Source organism: Podarcis tiliguerta (genome assembly GCF_965153285.1).
Source record: "Podarcis tiliguerta genome assembly, chromosome: 10".
In the NCBI taxonomy this organism is placed as follows: Eukaryota; Metazoa; Chordata; class Lepidosauria; order Squamata; family Lacertidae; genus Podarcis; species Podarcis tiliguerta.
Window position 1 is genome coordinate 56,374,629 of NC_139543.1, and position 12,943 is coordinate 56,387,571.

General features: G+C 45.5%; 2 protein-coding genes across 7 annotated transcripts in view; one reads left to right on the forward strand and one right to left on the reverse strand.

The window, feature by feature from the left end:
• WNT5B (Wnt family member 5B) overlaps positions 1–12,943 on the forward strand; it is a 122,660-nt gene that overhangs the window by 70,218 nt on the left and 39,499 nt on the right. The window contains exon 1 of one of the 6 annotated variants that reach the window (XM_083402301.1): positions 7,867–8,009. The exons of the other annotated variants lie outside the window; for them this stretch is intronic. Coding sequence (XP_083258427.1) covers positions 7,950–8,009 — 60 coding nt within the window. The 5' untranslated portion in view covers positions 7,867–7,949. Of the gene's footprint in view, positions 1–7,866; positions 8,010–12,943 lie in introns of those variants that run through there. 6 annotated transcript variants of the gene reach the window in all.
• FBXL14 (F-box and leucine rich repeat protein 14) lies at positions 1,750–5,901 on the reverse strand. Its single transcript, XM_083402335.1, has one exon. It carries the CDS (start codon positions 5,184–5,186, stop codon positions 3,984–3,986), a length of 1,203 nt encoding a protein of 400 aa, XP_083258461.1. The 5' UTR covers positions 5,187–5,901; the 3' UTR covers positions 1,750–3,983.

Genomic DNA, 12,943 nt, shown 5'->3' on the forward strand with positions numbered 1-12,943 from the left:
GTTTTTCAAAACTTGCTACCAGTCTCTTGCACCAAAGCAAGGTGTTAGGGAACTTGTGTCCATTACATACACAGATTCCACTATCGCTGCTTACTAGTCAAGCATTCGTATTTTAATAGTGTTCATTGCCTCTTCAGTCATGAACATGTTATAAATTATAAAAAGAAAAGGCAAAAGTAGGAATAAACATAGAAACAGACCTTACACCTCCCTCCAAGTAAAAGAAGATGGATGTAGTGTCAGGCTCAATTAGATCCAATTGTGCTGGCTTTTGCCAACGAGAACAATGCCGCTTGTGTGACGAACTCCCAGCAGAAAGCATGAAATATTTTAAATAAAAGCAGCAATAGCCATCTAGGTGCTAGCTTCCTCTTGAGGGCACAGTGGAGGTCCAGTTAAACCTTACTCTGAACAGGAAATGCAAGAATGGCCTCCTCCCAACCCCAGGCAGAAATTTAATCTTGTTCCTTTCCATGTGTTAGAACATGAATGTATTTCAGCGTTGAAGGAGAAATTGATGTTGCCGGTTCCACTGTAGCTGAGGACGTGCCTGTCTTTCTGCTGTAGTTTTATGGACAGTTTACCTGGGGTACTGTTAGCAGAGAAGCCAACTAGTAGAGAGGAGAGTTTGAATGGAAGAGAGTGGCTTGCAGCAGCCCTGGAAGTGCTTGAAATGCAAATGTACAGGAACTCCAGACCATCCCCCACCCCCGCCCTCCACATGGAGGAAAAGCAGCTTAAATACAGCCAGGCCTGGAGAGGAATGTTAAAAAGAGGGAAAGAACCACCCCTCCTCCCTTCCATAGGGACCCTCACACAGCAAGATTCAGTATGCATGACTGAACAAGCAAGCAAGGACAGCTCCTCTTTTAACTTTCCTGAACAATGGCTGCTGCTCCTTCCACCATTTCACATTCTCTCTACCCCCCCCCCCTTTAATAAGAAAAGAAGGGGAGAAAGCCATGCTGCATGACTTAGAAAGAAAAAGCTTTGTTTTATGCTCGATAAGCACTGCTTAACCCCCCACTACAGTTTTGAAAAATCCTCAGTAGAAGTTTTTTTAAAACTGTCAGGCCAAAAGTCACAGATGAGTACAAAAGGGGGGGACCTCCCCCCCCCAAGGCTATTTTTAACATCCAAGTTTGGCTTTCACTTTATTTTCAAGACTTGGATGATTCGCATGGTTTCATCCTTTTGCCATCCAAGTTTCTAGTTATCCAGATTCACTTGATATTTAATGTAGCAACTGAGGATATTGCCTCTGTTGAAAATGAAAAACCAAACATTGCTGTACTGTTCTCAGCATCTGTAAAAAAAAACTTATTAAAACTCTAGTAGCAATAGTGATTTGCCCAACACTGAACTGAAAGCTATTACCGGACAGGTTCAATTACATATTACATGTAGACAGACTAGGATAAGCTAGGACTAACAGATCCTTCCAAATGGAACCAATTGCTCAGTTGTGAACTTCTAATTCTGAAGTTGTTTAGCCTCCTGTACTAGAAGGACAAAGCATTCCAACTCCTTTGATTCACTAGACCAAATTGCTTACTGACTGCTTACTGACAGAGGAGACAGGGCAAGAGCTCTGTGATGTGTCTCTTCTCACAACTTTTGATCAAATATACCTGCCTTTTAAAAAGACAAAGACAACACAGATACAACTTTTTTTTTCAAAAACATACTTCATATTTCCTCTTTTATTATATAAATATCAGTTTAACCTTTTACTGTAAGAATATAAAATGTTTTAAGAGGATCTTTATTTTATACAAATTCACAAACAGTACATTTATTCCATGGTGGGGTTATGTGTCTGGGCTTGTCTGAATTCCATTACCTGCAACTGTGGAGGATTTGAAAATCTGCTCAACTGCCCCTTCTTCCCCCATCATTTTTGCTTTCTTCAAAGCTGACTTATTTCTCCTTTTAAAGACAAGTAGTCAAGAAGTGGCTTTAATTTAATGAGAGAAGAGAAACAATAAATGAAACCAACTTTTCCCATTCATGTTACAACTACAAGTCAGTCCACTCTGATCTTCTTTCTACTTCCATATAGGAAGCTTCTTACTTGACCTAGGTAATTTGAGAGAAGGGGAGGTGGGGATTTGCATAATATATATATTTAAAGAAACGGTGTTTCTATTTCACATCTCTTTTAACCATAGCCCAATCATAAGTTTGGATGTTTACATGTTACACCTTTTTGTGCTAGAAGAGTAGAAATGCAAGAGCGTCGTTGGGTCCCCAGAACTTTAGTCAGAGAGGGAGAGGCACAAAGATGATGTGTATGTGGGACACAGGGGGAAAGAAACCCCAACCAGCCTCCCCCCTTGCAATCATAAACCCAAGAGATTATCTTTCCAGTCTAGGCACAAAATATTTCAGTCTCTTATCTTTCTTATAAAAACTCCTGGGGGAGGGGGGTTGAGAACAAAAACAAAACAAAACCCCAAAACCCGAGGTAGCCAAACATTTATATAGAGAATATATTAAGCAGTAAAAGTGTACTTAAAAATCCACAAGAACAGCCACTTCAAATGTCTTTCAAAATTAGACTATGTATGAAGATGAATACTGAAGAGAAGAGAATGAATAAAAAAAGCTGAGCTCACCCACAAGACTTTTCAGGGAAGGGAAGCTTTGTAGAGTAGTTTTGTTTGTTATGTGTTTCTAAATAAAAGACAGTCACAGTATTTCTAGTGAAAAGTACAAGTGAAGATTAATTCCATCGTTCATACACCCTCAATTCTCCAAATGGAAAAGATGTGTGGTTGGATATGTTGTTAAAAGTATATATTATCCCAAGCTACACACACACATAAAGGAGGGGAAAGATGGAGTAAGGAGGGAGAGAGGGGGGGGGAGGGGAGAATTATAAAATGTTGAACAAAGGTGACTTCAACCTCTAGACTGAGACTGCAATCTTATGCACATTTACCTGGGAGTACAGCCTACTGAAAACAGTGGGATTTACTTCAAAGTAAATATGCATAGGATTGTACTGTTAACTGGCAGCAAAGGAAAGATGGTGATGGGGTTGGTTGGATACAGCATAAAATGAGTCCAGGGGAGAAATACTGTGTTTGATGTCTCCTCCCCGTTTTCTGCAAGCAACAGTAAGAAGTATGAGTGCACTTCAGTTGACACTCCATTTATAGTGCTGTGTCAAAGAAACATCACCTGCTCAGGAGGGAAGTCTAAAAAGCATGGCTGTTTCTAGCCTCAAGCACAAGGTGGGGGGCAGGAAGAGAAAAATAGAAGTATTATGGCCCAGAAGAGGTAGTATGATAGGGCTGGGAAAGACTCCTGCCTGAGTTTCTGGAGAGCTGCTACTAGTCAGTGTGGATAATACTGAATGAGATGGATCAATGGCCTGACTTGGTATAAGGCAGCTTTCTATGTTCCTGTGATATCTACAGCTTGTCTACATACCATATAAAGAAAGGGGTGGATGACTACAAAAAGCAAACTAGGAATGGGTGAACAAGCAATAATGGAAAAGAAGTAGGAAAGAAAGAGACTTATGCATGCTCAATAAAGAGCCGGTCTGCAGTAAATAACAACAATGGCGGGCTAGGTTTTCTTCTTCCATCCCTAGTGCAGAAGGGGGTGGGGGGTGGAATCAGATTTGGAGAAAGGGGCTGTATTCATCCCCAGTGCATAAAAGATTGAGAAGCTGCATTCCCAATAGAAAAAGGTAAGGACAGTGATACTGTATCCATCCACAGTGAAGGCTGATATAAGAGTGCAGTTGTCTCCCACTGGTGCAGGGGAGGGAATTATGAAAGAATGGTGGGTTTTCCCCCTTTCCCACCTCCACTGCTATGGCAGGTAATTGAGGGGCTAGACAGGCAAGTACTGAAGATACTTTCCCCCACCCTCCAGGTTTGGAGTCATATTTCCCCCACCTCTTCCACTGCAGCAGTCAGTTGTTGAGTCCCTCCAGAGGGGTGGGGATTTCCAGGTGTCCCCTCCTCTCACCTGACTTTCTCGCTCTCAGTCATTTGCCAAAGTCCCAGGTTGAGCACCTTGAGGCAGGGCAGTTGAGTGATACGCTCAAGGCCCCGTTTAGTTATGCGGGTGCAACCATAGAGGTCAATGCCTGTGAGCTGACTGAGGTGCTCTGCGATGAGCTCCAGGCCCTTGTCGGTGATGCGGACGCACTGGCCAATGTTGAGAGTGCGCAGTCCGTGCATCTGGCGCACCATACGGTTGATGCCCTCGTCGCTGATGTGGCAAGAGCAAAGGGAGAGTGAGCGCAACCCATCCAAACCCTGTGCAATATAGGCCAGGCTTTGGTCTCCCACTTTGTCACAGAAGGAGACGTCCAAGCCTGAAAGACGCAAGCTGCCCATTGCCAGATGCATGATGCCCGTGTCACTGATATTGTCACAGGAACGCAGGTTCAGGGTGCGCAGGCTGCTCATGTGCGACAGGTGCAGTAGCCCTGCATCTGAGATCCCCCCACAAAAGCTGAGGTTGAGCTGGCGCAGCCGAGTGAGACCCCGCGCCAGATGCTTGAGCGAGAGGTCGCTGAGCTTCTGGCAGTCCTGCAACGTGAGCTGCTCCAGGCCCAGGCAGCCCTCTGCCGCACTCCGGGTCATGCCTGCCAGGTGCCCAATGCCCACATCAGAAAGGTGGCGGCAGGAACGCAGGTTGAGGCTCTTGAGGCGCTGCAGGCCCCAGGCGATAAGCAGGAGGCCGGTGTTGGTGATGTTGCTGCAGCCGCCCAGCTCCAGCACCTCAAGACCCTTTAGGTACTGGGCAATGCGGCCCAGGCTGCTGTCGGTGATCTGCTTGCACAGGCTTAGGTTCAGGGCCCTCAGCGAGCTGATTTCTGCCACGAAGGCGTGGCCCAGCCCGTTGTCGGTGAGGTTGTAGCAGCCGCTCAGGTTGAGGCTCTCAATCTCCGCCATGCCCTGAATCACGTAGCTGAGGCTGCGCCGCAGTGATAGGATCTGCACCCTCCGGATCCCCCTGGCCGCCAGGCTGGGGAAGAGCGATGGGTTGGCACGGCGCAGGTGCAGCTTGGCCTCTACGCCCCGCCACACCGAGCGGTGGTAGGCGGCGTCCCTCCAGGCCGTGCACACCTGCGCCACCCGGCCCTTGTCCCGCACCTCCAGGTACCCGAAGATCATGGCCAGCAGCTCCGGGAACAGGCACGAGATGTGCGTCTCCATCGCCCGGGCCCGGCTCGCCTCCGACACGCAGCCACCCGGGCCCGGCGGCGGAGCCCGCCGCTCCCGCCGGGGCCCTGACGCGGCTAAGGCTGCTCGACCCAGCCTCCGGGCCGCTGCCGCTGCTTGGCAGGTCTTCGGGGGGCTCTCCTCGCCGCCGCTGGCTGCGCGCTCTCTTTCTCGGCGGCCGCTTCCGGCTCGGGCCTCACATCGCCACCGCCAGGGCAGGCGAGGCGGGCGGCTCGGCCTCTGCTGCTCCGCCGAAGGAAGCTGGGCTGCGAGCCCGGCCTCTGGCGCGCAACTGCCCTCGTCCGTCCCCGCCTCTATCCGCGCCACACCAGGCAGGCCGCGTTGCCGCCTCGCGTCTTTCCTGGGGCGGCCCCGCGCCGCATCGCGCTCAGTCCCGCGGGCGCTTTCTCTTCCCCGAGCGCCGCCGCCGCCTCCTCCTCTTCCTCCTTTGTCTCCCAGCCGCCGCTCAGGCAGACCCCGCCGGCGCGAGCGAGGGAAGGGCAGCCCGCTGCCGAGCTCTTCCTCCTGCCGCCCTCGCCGCCGCTCTCGGGAGACCCGCCTCCCGCCTCGTTCGGCTCGGCAGGCTCCGACTCGCGCGCTCACTTGCTCGCTGGCTGCCAGGCCCCGGCACCGCGCTCAGGCCGGGCGGGGGAGGGGACTGGGCAGGAGGAGGAGGAGGCTGCTGCTGCTGGGCCGGGCCGGGCTGCTGCGCCACACCTCCCCGCGCCGCCTGCGCAGTGGTACGATCCGGAACACTCGGAGCCGTCGCCTAGGCAACACCCCCTCTCTCCCCCCCTCCTCCCGGCAAGCCGGCAGGGTTAACCCTCGCGGCGCCGCTCTCCATCGAGCCAGGTTCCACGGGCCTTTCGCGGAGCGTAGAGTGGCTCTCCCGGGACCACAGTGCGGCGTGGGGCCGGCCAGGGGTTGACCCCAAGAATAGTTTAGCAGCTGGGAGGGGGAATCCTACCTGCTGCTCTCGCCGCAGCGCCGTGGGGGCGCTAAGTTTAGGATATAGGAGCGTCGTCGTTGCCCGCGAGAGAGACTTCGCTGAAAGGGCAGGTGTTAAATCAAGAGTGGGGAGAAGGGGAGTCTAAGCTCCCTTCCCTCCCTCACTTGGGGCTCCCTGGAGATGGGCGAGAAAGGGTTATTTTAGTAAGGCTAAAAAAAATTTGGGGGGGGGGGGAATACCCCAAACTGCTCTTTACGCCTCACCCTCGACTCAAGGCAGTATTGTTTATTCTTAAATTTAAAAGAAAATATTGGGTACAATCCCTATTAAAAAAATAAAGTTGAAGGTGTTTAATTAATTTAATTAATTAAGCGGTTAATCTGCATCACACAAGCCTTTGCAGTGGTCTTTGAATAAAATAACACACAAATCTTATACTGTTAATGAACAATGCAATCTTTTCTATATGTCTACTTGGAAGTAAGTCTTCTTGGGTTCAGTGGGGCTTTACTCCCATTGTAAGTAGATATGGAGTTGCAACCAAAATAAATGAGAAAGCATGTATCTAAGCTGTTACTTTGAAGACGTGAGTGGCACTAAATATTTGTTTCACAGGGGGCAGCTGTGGATAAAAATTCACGGTTAGACGGTTAATATAAATATGAGGGGAAATAATGCCATTTAAATAACTGCTGCTTTCAGCCTTACATGGACTTGTTGAAAGTAAGGGACTTGCTTTGGTGTTTGACTTGCCAGATATCTCTAGACCCAAACTCCAATATTATCTGGCTCTAGACTTTTATGAGCAGGCAAATGGCCCAAACCCATATCGCTTAGGTAAAATTCAGACTTCTTGAGGTGTGGATTTTACTAAACTCTGACAACCTGTTTGTGCCCTTATATCCTCTAAACATCACATTCCACATAATAACATTCCACACAGTAGTACAATAGCTCTAGCAAGAAGTTCCTCCCCATTCTAAGCTCTGCAATGTCAGCTCAGGCATTTTTCTGTATGTCGATAATACTTTTCAACAAGGACAAAATGCAGATTTTTTCTTTCTTTAAAACACATTGCGGATATAGCCTCTCATTAAAGATATTTCCATGTGTGACTGCTGCTGATACTAAACTGCAGTGGGGAATATCCCATTCATTGGTGGGTTCATATCAACAACCATTTGCCAAGTGGTAACTTACCATGGGGTCCAAATAATGACTTGGATATCTGCTCATCTGCACTGGCCTGACAAATAGGGAGGAAAACCTCACCACAAAAACTGCATCTCATCAGAAAGCAGGAGTGCTAAGAAACTCCATGTGAATGATGTCCCAATGAAGTGATACTGAAAGCAAAAATGTTGGTTTGCATTACTCAAAGCTACCCAAATAACATTTCAAGAAAAAGTACTTACCACTTTTCTCAATGGTTCAACATTAGAAAATGCAAGTTGACCTGCAACAAACTGTTGTACTGTATTGTTTAAAGGGAGTGTTCCTTTGCAGAGTTCCAGCCAGTTACCTAGCCATGTCCTCCAGGATGCTCCTATCTCTCTCCCCACCTCCTTTTTCCAGCTGACACTCAGTTCTGTGCCTATTGAGAATGCTCAATTCCCATTGGACTGTTTGTGGGTGAGGGTGGGTGGATTGTACTGCTGCAGCCTTCTGAGGCACCACTGATGCTCTTATTTCTCAGAGATGCCATTTTTGCTTTGTTTCTATTAGAACACACCACATTAGTTCACTGCCTGGGTCCAACTGACTGAGAAGTTCTTCTGCAGAAGCTCTACATCTCTTGCACAGCTCCCATGAGTTTTAATGGGGTGCACACAAGATATCTTCCTGATAGATTACAAGCGCTGAGTAGAGTAGGTATTAACTGTAGTCAGCAACATCTCTTTAAAATTATGTAATCACTTATCCCTTTGGGTTTCATAGCATTACCTGTGTATCTATGGTTGTTATAAAACATATACTTTTGTAAGGCTATGAACCTGCTACAGCACATTTTAAACTTTCTATTTTAAGAAATACTCATGAGTCTTGACTAAATAAAATTATTCCCTAATCCTTCTAAGGTTATTCCAAAAGGAAGGCTTAATACAGATATAATTGTGGTATGATTAGAGTTGTGTTTCAGAGCACTTATGAGGAATGAACTTAAATTCTGAATTATATCTGCTTAGGATCACATTAGGAAGACAGGAGTGCCTGGCGTGCTCTGGTCCATGGGGTCACGAAGAGTCGGACACGACTAAACAACAACAACATACAACAAGGATCACATTTGATGGCAGTTTCTTAAGTATTAGCTTACAGTGGTACCTCGGGTTACAGACGCTTCAGGTTACAGACTCCGCTAACCCAGAAATAGTACCTTGGGTTAAGAACTTTGCTTCAGGATGAAAACAGAAATCATGCAGCAGCGCGGTGGCAGCGAGAGGCCCCATAAGCTAAAGTAGTGCTTCAGGTTAAGAACAGTTTCAGGTTAAGAACGGACATCTGGAACGAATTAAGTTCTTAACCCGAGGTACCACTGTATTAGTGAAAGAGACTCTGTAAGTTGGTTACTGAAGTTTTTCTTAGGACTTTGAGACAGCAGTCCTCAGAAAATGGATAACATCTGCATAATACCAATTTGCTGAAAGTCCCACCTCAGAATCCTTTGTTTGGCTGGATCCTAAATGTACTAGGAATCCTGTTTGTTACATTTACTCTAGCATATCTGCCCGCTTGTAACACCATTATTTCTGAGCAATAGCTAGCTTTGTGTGTTGTTTTGGAATTGTACGCAGCTCTCTGTATCTTTGGTGACATTGATTTTCACTGGAGTTGGATCAGTATAAATAGAAGAATGCAATTCTATATAAAGGGAAAATATTCCATGTAAACTGGCACACTTGAATTTAAGCATGCTTTAAAGTCAAGGCTGTAGGAATAAACCAATTTAAATGCTTCTGTACTGTGTAAAGTTGGGATTTTACCCTCAGGCTGTGATTTTACCACTTGGGTTTGGAGTCGAGCCATGGAGGTTAGGCGGAGGGACAGTTTGGGTAGAGCTGATTTATGGAATGCACGCTTTATGAGAGCTCTGAATTTAGATCAACTTGGGTGCACCCTAATGCCACTGTTCAGTACAAAAAAGGTAGTGATGGGATAACTTCACTCATTGCTCAGGATTGGCATTGCATTAATGTTACTCATTACTGGCACAAGATCAAGGGACTTGAGCAAGTCAGGCTGAATGAGGGCCAACAAAATCTTTATGTTGGACTAGTGCGTGTTGCTTCTTTACAAATGGTGTGTGTGCTTTACCTACCATACCCTATATTTTCATCTGTTGGTAAGCTTGATTGCTGGCAGTAGTTGTATTAAGAAGAAGCCATGGATAACTTCTAAAGGCATTAAATTATTTTAAATGGCTTTTTAATGGGAAAAAAACATTTCTATTGGTATGTACCACATCAGTTAGGGCTAGAAAAATGTATTATATTAGAACCTTGGGGCTGTAAGCCTCAGCTCTGCATATCTACATATTCTCAGTAGATTTATTGATATCAAAGAAGCAAAATAATGGGTGAAACCGAAGTGCATCGTGTCAAAGAAACCCTTGGGACAGGGAGTAGATATAAAAATCCCCAGTATAACAAGCAAGTGAGTCATTCTATATGCTAAATGGAACGTTGAAAAACTGCACTCCTTTATACGTATCTCATGGGAGATAAGGGAGCAGTCCTAACCCATGATCTGTTCTGCTGCTTTGCGTGTTAGGATTTGGCAGAGGTGTGTCCTCACCTTACTCTGCTGGGGGTGGTGGGTCTTTGCTGCCAAAGGTACAGTCTGTTTTGGAGCTACCACCAGCATGAATAATAATGGTCAGTGAAAACTCAAGCAAAGAGGTCTATTGGTGCCTCCTGAATAGGAGTAATTTTCAAAAACTGAGAGTGGATACAGGCAGCTCTTAACAGTAACCTATCCTGATATACACTGAATAGTCCTGCTGCATGCTGAAGAAAACTTAACCCGAATTTCTTATGTTTTGCTATTACTCTTATTTTTATTGTGAGTTTCCACAACTTCCATCAAGAAGCAACAGCTTTTGTATAGTGTTCAACTTTGTGAGCTGCTGGACTTTTTAAATTTCCACAATGTCCCAACATAGTGTTGCTCAGGGCATTATGGAAAAATTAAATTGCTTGACACTGGTCCTCAAGGCAGGGCATGCCAACTAAAAACAATCTCATACTCTCTCTCAACTCCTCTGGTTCTCCATGCAATGCACCAATAAGTTGGGGCTCTTTATAGGTCTCTTAGCCTTGGCTGTTACCACCTTCTGGAACCAGCTCTGGCTTCATCCCTTCCCTTCAACAACTTGTCTTTCTGTTCAGTGCTGCTGGTGAACAACAAATATAATATTGTGCTGTATGACCCCATTTGACCAAATACCTGCATTGCATTTAAATCATTCAGGGGGCCAGAAATTTGAATAAATGGATTCTGTAATGTTTCAAGGGTGGTGATGATTTCACTCAGTTTTATGCCAGACTCAATTATGTCTACTGAAAAGAAGTAGGGTGGTTTTACGTCCACCTGATAAGAACTAGGATGGCATTCCAGCCTGACTTGAGCACTGGGATTCTATTTCTGTGGTGTCACAATGACCTGGCCAGTGTTCTGCAACCTTGGGTACAAAGATGTTGTTGGACTATCATTTCCATCATCCCTGACCATTGATTAAACTGGCTGGGGATGATGGGAGTTGTAGTCCAACTATGTCTGGGAACCTAAGGTTGAAAAACACTGATCTAGACACACAGGACAAAATTTGGGATGATGACTAAGGTTCAGGTGCCGATCTTTTACGGGGCGCAATGCTAGCTGCTTACAAGATATCAGACAATAATTGTCTCTCTCTTTATCAATGCTTATCTCAAGCAAGGAGTAGAATGCACTCTCATTTCTGTGTTTCTGGGTTTCAGCCTTTGCCCTTTAATTCTACGCTCTCTCCATGAAGAAGAAAGCAATTTTCATAGGAAAGCTGGCTGGTGGGAAAAGGATTAAGAATCTAGTTGCTCTCCACACTGCTTCTCAAATAAAATTTGGAGCCTCCCAAATCTGCTATTTTTTTTAAAGAAAGGTTGGTTGAAAGTAACATGCATTTGCAACTTGGAAGACTAACCCCAGTGTATGGATTCATATATATCTTGGTCTTGTGTTTACCATATGTTTAATAGGAATAAGGAAAAATGATCTGTAATAGGATTTTGTTTTATCCAAATAGCAGCTGTTTGCAATTTTTCTGAGCTTCCAAAAAGTCAGAAGACAGATGGGGCAGTCAAAATGTACATTATCAGTGCAGTTTATCACGGAGACAAACATTTTGAATGCCATGCTCATCATGACCTGAGCAGCATTTTCTAGGCTCCAGGCAAACTAGTTGTATTGGCCCTCATCCCATTAGAGACACACTAAACAATGTAATAAAAATCATATTAGTTCTGAAATTGTTAGATTTGAGGGGATCAGATAGTCACTATGGCTTTATGACTGTGCCTGGCCTCCTAGGTTGTAAATCTGCAGTAAGAAGCATATTCTGCAGTCTTTGAGAATTTGAGTCGCAAGCCTCCTAAGAGGGGTCTACAAACGTTAGTTGAGCTTAGCCAATTGTAGCTAGGAGAGCTCACCTTTCCCACTCCCACTTTGTGTGCCTTTCATTTTTACCTGATGTCCTGGGAAAGAGTTTTATAGGAGAAGCAGCTGGCAAAGTCTTTGGCTTTGTTCAGACAAATCGCTGGCGCTTACTGACTTTTAGGCCCTGTGTGAATGAGTCTGGAATATGTCTTAGACACAAGTGCTCATTTCCCCCCATGAGTTCTTTAGTTCCCTCCTGTCCTGGTTTGTGACAAACCATAGCTGCTCATTACATCTGAACATAAACTATGGTTTAGGGTTTGTAAACCAGATTATGCCAGGGCCAAGCCTGTATGGGATGGAGAACCTGTGGCCCTCCAGAGGTGGTTGGACTTTCTCTCCCATCAGCTCAATGCCTGGATAACGGTCAGGCATGATGGGAGTTGAAGTCCAGCATCTGGAGGTCCATAGGCTCTATTTTCTTGTTGCATGTTATGGTAGGATCTCCTTCCCTCCAACTCATGACATTGATGCTGTCACAGCAAGGCACCGTTTTGAAAGAGACATGCTCTCCTTTCCTCTATTGCTGATGACCCCCCCCCCAATTGTTCTGTTCACTATCTAGCCCATTGAAGAGTTCTGGAGAACTCAAAATCTTGCACATTATGTTGTGATATTTTGGTTGACCTAAATATAGACATTGCCCTAGTAGGTATTTTGAAATAATTTTGTTATTCCCATGGTGGGAATATGCAGTAGGTTTTTCCTTCTGGTTGCCAGAATTAAAATTTCTGGTCACCAACACTTGTATTTGTGGGCCCCTGCCTCCTAGGTAACCTGAGGAATCAGATGAGTGCATGGAAAGGATGGTTCTGTTCTAAAATTGGTTGTAACTGGTTTCTGTAAATCTTAGAAGATTTAATTACATCTGGACAGTGAACAGATGCATTGTTAGAAATACGTTCACTAAAATTACCATATTTTTCCGTGTATAAGACTATGTTTCCCCTCAGTTTTTTTAAGTTTAACATTGGGGGTCGTCTTATACACGGAATATTTAAAATATTTATTCCTTAATTTTGGGTGCAAAAAATAGGGGTTGTCTTATAGACGATGAAATACGGTATATCCAGAACTCTGCATTGTCACTGCCCCCTCCATGGCAAGAGGC

Bases quoted from the DNA above. Each gene is read 5' to 3' on its own strand.
- FBXL14 (XM_083402335.1), bottom strand. From the start codon at position 5,186: ATGGAGACGCACATCTCGTGCCTGTTCCCGGAGCTGCTGGCCATGATC.